Below are 6,627 nucleotides of genomic sequence, written 5' to 3'. Positions count from 1 at the left end.
CTTTTAGATTCAAATAAAATTAAATTTTTAGTAATAAGTTATTATAAGTCAATTGTAAAATAAGATATTTTATTTTATATTCCTTTATTATTGCTCGGTTTTCATGTGTCAGGATTTTCAACATGAAAAATGATGATATATGAAATACTACAAGAACATTACTTTAAAAAACAAATACATTAAATGAATTTTTGGAAATTTCCTTAAAAATAAATCAGTAATAAAACACTTAATTGTCGTTGGATGCAATAAAGATTTGGAACCCACAAGAAACAGAGCATGCATCTCCTTGTTCATTCCAAAGGATTTTTGTTATTTCTGGTCGTTTTGAATTGACAAGAAGAGGGTCTAAAGTAAATAGTTTAACTGACTTAGTTGCATCCATGATACATGCATCCCAAAATACTATAACATCATTACAACACCCGATAGCAACCACTCTATGGTTATGAGATGTAGCAATAATACTTGGAGATTTAAAATCTGTTAATGACAATTCATTAACGAATTGTTTTGTGTTTATATCAAAACAATATAATGATGATGTTGCAATAAGGAATAAACATTGATATCCTACATCCATTGAAATAATATTTTTGTCTAAGGATATAATTGTTTTATTTGAACCTTTTACAATAACTAATTTTTGTGAATCATTTATTTCAGAAATATAATAGATGGTTCCATTATAAGTAACTAATTTAATAATGTTATTTGCAGTATATGAAATAGAAGTTGTTAAGTTTTTTTTAATGGCATTAACAATAGTATAACTGTTTTGTTCAACAAAAATATAATTATATTCATCTAATGGAGTACAAGAAATAATTCTTCCGGGAGATGAACAGTTTGTGCTTTCAATTTCTTTTTTATTCAAGTCACAGAAATAAATTTTTGAATAAATACCTTCTTTCATACAAAACATTATTTCTTTCTGTTCTAAACTTAAACAACTACAAATATATTGTCCATTAAGCTTTTCAATACTAATCCTTTCATTTTCTTCCCCATTTCTTTCAATAATTTTGAATTCTTTTCTATTTTCAACTACCAAATTCATTCCTTTCATTCCGATAATATCTACATCTTCTCTTTCTTTTCTTTCAATAACTTTAAATGGAATAACTGATTGAATAAATCTTACTTCTGTTATTTCTGCTTTATACTTGCTTGTTTCTTCTTCCTTTTCTGTTGTTTTTATTTCTTTCTTTGGAACAATTTGATTCATCCATATTATTTCCCTCTTTTCTTTTAGTCTTCGTTGAACAAGTTCAATGTTTTCTATTTGAAATATTTCTATTTTTCTTTCTAATTCATTTATCCTTTTTTCTTTTTGACTAACTTCTTCTTTTATTTTCTTTTCTGTTTCTTCTTTCATTCTTTTGAATGTTTTCTCTTCAATTTCTTTTTTTTCAATTATTCCTTTCATTTTGTTAATTTCCTCTTCCATTCTTTTTGTCTTTTCCTTCTTGTCATTAATCATATCTTCTATCTCTTTATTTTTCTGTTTCATTTCTTCAATTTCTTTATCTTTTTGAATAATTTCTTCTTTAAACTTTTTGTCATTTTCTTCTTTTAAGTTAAGTTCATCTATTATTCTTCTCATTTCAGTGTTTTCTTTCTCGAGTTCTTCGTTTCTTTTTTGAATTATGTCATGCATATTTTGGAGTTTGTTTGTTTGTTCCTCCAATTCCATTAACTTTTCTTCGTTAGTATGTAGTGGTGCATCAACATTGTCTTTCTTTGTTTCTTCAATTTCTTTTTTCAACTGCTCTATCATAACATTTTTTTCCTTTAATTGATTATAGTATTTTCTACCTTCATTATTTTTATTTTTTTTTCATTTTAAGAGTTGTTTACAAACATCCTTATTTCATTCTCTTCATTTCTTTTTAAAATTAACATTTTTAGTATTTCATAGTCACTCATCAATTTTATTGATTTCATTTTTTTAGTTCTTTTCATTATTCTTTTTATTCTTTCATTAATATTATTGTTATTATGACAAATAGTACTATATCTATAAAAAATATCTTAATCCTTTTTATTACAAATGTTTGTTATTTCATGTTTTTTAAATTTACTACAAAAATTCACAAAAAAAAAAACACTTCCATTATTGTTGGTATTTTGTTATCTTTTAATGGCATTAGTCTCATTTACATATTCATCAAATTTTCTATTGTTTTGATAATGAGAATGAAAAGTGACTAAATCATTTCGATATGAATAATACAAATACTCTCTTACAAGATTTATTAACAATATCAAAATTACTAAATGAATATTATAATAAAATCACTTAATATTTCTAATTTCAATTATAATTCAATACTAAAACAAAATTAATATAAAAAAATTCCTTAAAACAAATATTAACCCTTTTTTGTTTTTCAAAAATCTTTTTTAATACCAAAATATTTATAAAAAATAATTAATTGTACTTAGTCTTAAAAGATATTATTATAAAACAATATCTTTGAACAACTATGAATTTTGTTATAACAATTCCCGAAATTATTATCTTCAAAATAAAGTAATATGAAATAGAATTGTGTTTATTTTTTGTTCCTTTTTTTTTCAGTTTAAATAGTTTTATAAATTCTAAAAGTATAGTTTTTTATTATAAAAGAATAACTTTTGAGAAGAAACTATAAAAAATAGTAAAATTAAAATAAAAATATAGTTTAAAAAAGAAATAATTATTTAACAAATTATGTCATTTGAAGAAGAAGAAGTTAAAGAAATTAATATTCAATGTGAAAGAGAAGGATTTTTTCCTGTGGATTACTCTGTTAGTAGACAACGTCAAGTGTTCAATAAATATTTTCAACAAGTATATGACATAAAATGGAATAAAATTGGAGAATTAAAGAAGAGTAAAAAGATAACTGAGATTGAACTTTTCATGAATGGACAAGTTATGAAGAATGGAATGCAAAAATTGAAAGACAAAGAAAATAAAGTGACAATGAGAATAACTTTTGATCTTCAATACATTCATCAGGTTTGTCCAGAGTTTAGACAAATGATAGCAGAATATAAAAATGAAGTATTACAACAAGAAGTTAAAGAAATGGAAATTAGCATTGAAGATGAACAAGATAATAACAATAAAATTTCTGATGAAAGTCAAGAGGAATTAACTGGTGACTATATAAAAGAAAAAGAAAAACTTCTTCATTCAACCAAAGAAGAAACATTAAAAGAAGAAGATAATGAAAATGTATTAAAAGAAGAAGATAATGAAAATAATACAATTGAAAATGAACAAAGTGAAGAAAATGATACAATTGAAAGAAGAAAGGAAAGAACTCTTTCAGTTATTCAGTATAAAAGACTTAGAGCTATTAATTATATTCGTATAGAAAAATTATTTGAAGAACCATTTCTTCCAATGCACCAAAGTTTTTTTGTATTTGAATTTTGTGTTTATGCTATACAATTTGGACAATGGGAAACAACAAGAATATTTCAAAGTTATAAATCAATAAATGTTGAAAAATTAGAAAAGCCATTAGATTCTTTTAAACCATTTGGACATCTTGTTGTAAAATTACAAAATAAAAGTGAAATGGGATTATTTTTTTATGATGAAATATATGGAGAAATGATAGAAATTAATCAAAATAATTGTAATCATATCTTTTGTTCTAAAAGAGAAAAATTCATTGATGTTTATATTTCATTTAAAGGGTCAATTCCTTTCTTAAGAAAAACTTCTCCTATGCATTTAACTCATGACCAAATGAGAATTGAAAATTATTTTCAACATACTATCCTTCCTTGTTGGGAATCATTTGAATCTTCAAGACTACAAGTTATTTGTATTTCTCTTCATCCAAGTTCATGGAAAAATATTCATGAAGTAATTAGACAATGTTCAATCTCTCAATCTGACCTTAAAATATCTAATGAACAATCATTTTCAAAATTATTGAAAATGAAAGAGTATGTTATTCCAAAATCATTTGAATTTGGATGGGAGTGGATGATTGAAAAACTATTACAAGAAAATATTATTGTTCCAAATCAAATTACACAAGAATTTATTGATGAAATAAACAAATATTCATTTAATGAATATAATCTTCATTTTAGATTCTTATTAAATACTATTGAAACAAATAAATATCATCGTGCTTTTGATATTATGAAATTAATTCCATCTAAAAAGGATTCTTCAATTGATTTTACTAAAAAAATATTTTGTGTACAAATAACACCTTCCTCTATTACTTTTCTTCCACCAAAAATACGTTCATATTCAGGTGAAATTTATTTAAAAAATATTTGTTTTTCAAAATTATGTGAAGGTAATGGTAATTTGATTTTAATTCAGTTTAATAAAGAAGATGCTATGACAAATGAATATTTAATGACTGTAATGAATAACGTTGTTACAAAACCATTTAAAATGATATTTAGTAATTCAACATATGATTTATATTGTTTTCTTCTTACAACAAATTGTGTAATTTATATAAAAAAAGGAATAACAATTAATGTATCAAGAAAAGATATGGCATTTAGTTGTATTAATGACCAAAATCAAATGTGGTTATTTAAGCAAATTGTTGAATTATGTAAAATAGATATGAAAGATTCTCATGAACAAAAAGATGGTGTTAATAGAGTAAACGATTATTGGAAACATGTTCAAAGTTTATATGAATTATATGGAAGAGGAGAGTATATTGATCAAATAAGTTTAGATACTTATAGATATTTAAAATTAATCAATATTTATAATAAATATAAGAATAGACTAGATTGTGATTGGAAAGTTGATTATATTCTACCTCGCCAAAAATGGGAATTTTTTAGAGACTTTAGTGATTCTACTCTTCGTAAATTATCTCTTAAAGGTGAAATGAAACCATCTCTTTCATTACAAAAAATTATGATTGCTTTTGGGATTGATCCAATCACGATAAATTGTCTTATTAAACCAAGAATTGATATTGTTGATTTAATAACATATGACATTTATAACTTGATTAGATATATCAATTTAAATCACTTAAAAAATATTCATTTGATTTATTATCCACCTGTAAATCATTGATAGCTTTTTATTATTTATTTTTAGAAATAACCAAACAAAAATAAAATATTAGAGATTGTAGAGTGAATATCAATTTCGTTTTGAAAATGATACTTTTTTATCTCTTTTTTTTCTTGAATCCCTTTATATCTAATTCACCTAAATGAAGAGATGAAAGTGGTAATTCTATAATAAATTTTTTATTTACTAATTTATTATTTTTGTTTTTATTTTTAAAAATTATGGGTTTCATACTTTTCTTTAATTAATAATAATAGTAACAAAAATAACACAAAAAGAATATTTTAGGTAAAACAAAAAAAAAGAAATGAATCACATATAACTATTACTTCAGAAAAGGTTATTTTCAATTAACATAACAAACAACACCCAACAACTACTCGTTAAGCAGAAGTAATAAAAAATATATGACTTCTTTATGATTGAACGTAATGAATATATACAATCAAGAACTAAAGAGAATCAAATGTCTTGCATATTCTGGATACATGGATAACAAAGGAATTATACATGTTTCAATTAATGCTATAATTTAAATGAAAAAAAAAGTTTAAAAACAAAAGAAACCTACTATTAAGAAAAATTAGGGGAAAGAACTTAAAATAAAAATAACATAATAAAAATAAATGAATAAAAGATGAAAATAGCAATATACAAATGATAAATAATTATTCTACTGTAATAAACCACTATAATAAGACTCTATAATAAATTTAATAGATGAGTCCCAAGTGAGGTATTCAATACATTCACAAAGACAAATTAATAAAATATGATTATTCATATCAACTAATATACTTTGATAAATATAATTTAAATGGGCTAAAAAATTATTTAGATAATGTAAGTCTTTTGATAATTTTCTTCTAACTCCTTCACAACTTAAAGAAATTTTAAGCATAGCAGCACATAATTCATTTTCTTCTTTATCATTTTCTTTAGAAATACCATTAAGAATAATAAATAATAAATCATTTTCTTCAAGTAATTTTAATATCAATTCAGAAGAATGAGTTGATATTAAAGAATATAAACAGTCTAATGCCATCATATATACTGAATTTTTTAATCTGTACTGAAATAATTTGATTATTAATTTATAACTTCCCATTAAAAGAAATGTAACAGGATCATTTCTTGTTAAAATTGATAATACTCCTATTGTACTTTCTAATGATGATGATTCAATTAATATATTCTTATTTAAAATATTTAAGAATTCATGATTCTTTAATGTTTCTTCTACAGCTGTTCTTCCACTTTCTAAGTATAACCAAACTGAATGAATTATTTTATCATATAATTCTTGTTTACAAACCATTTCAAACATCATTTTAGTTTCACTCTGTTCAACAGGACCATCAATAAGGACATGAAGAGGACATGGGAATTTTAAACCTTTCATCTTAAGTTGCATCATTCTTGTTTTTCTTAGTTTTTTGATGTGTCTTAAAATACCCTTCTTTCTTTTTCTATTTTTATCTTTCTATTTTTCTTTTTCTTTTACTCATTGTTAGATGAACGTTATAATTGTTTATTCTCCTTTTCTTTTGTTTTTT

General features: G+C 23.1%; 3 protein-coding genes across 3 annotated transcripts; 1 reads left to right on the top strand and 2 right to left on the bottom strand.

The window, feature by feature from the left end:
* Positions 1-229: 229 nt before the first annotated feature.
* Positions 230-1,780, bottom strand: EHI_175120 (uncharacterized protein; the record flags this gene model as incomplete). Its single annotated transcript, XM_644809.1, has 1 exon — positions 230-1,780. The coding sequence occupies one exon, from the start codon at positions 1,778-1,780 to the stop codon at positions 230-232; it is 1,551 nt and encodes a 516-aa protein (XP_649901.1).
* Positions 1,781-2,716: 936 nt separating this feature from the next.
* Positions 2,717-5,068, top strand: EHI_175110 (uncharacterized protein; the record flags this gene model as incomplete). The annotated part of the gene is made up of 1 exon (XM_644808.1): positions 2,717-5,068. One exon carries the CDS (start codon positions 2,717-2,719, stop codon positions 5,066-5,068), a length of 2,352 nt encoding a protein of 783 aa, XP_649900.1.
* A 673-nt stretch (positions 5,069-5,741) lies between these two features.
* Positions 5,742-6,488, bottom strand: EHI_175100 (uncharacterized protein; the record flags this gene model as incomplete). Its single annotated transcript, XM_644807.1, has 1 exon — positions 5,742-6,488. The coding sequence occupies one exon, from the start codon at positions 6,486-6,488 to the stop codon at positions 5,742-5,744; it is 747 nt and encodes a 248-aa protein (XP_649899.1).
* Positions 6,489-6,627: the final 139 nt, after the last annotated feature.

This window comes from Entamoeba histolytica, genomic scaffold (genome assembly GCF_000208925.1).
Source record: "Entamoeba histolytica HM-1:IMSS scf_1104750518925 genomic scaffold, whole genome shotgun sequence".
Taxonomy (NCBI): Eukaryota; Evosea; order Mastigamoebida; family Endamoebidae; genus Entamoeba; species Entamoeba histolytica.
The sequence above is the reverse complement of the archived record's forward strand: the minus strand, read 5'-3'. Positions and strand labels throughout refer to the sequence as shown.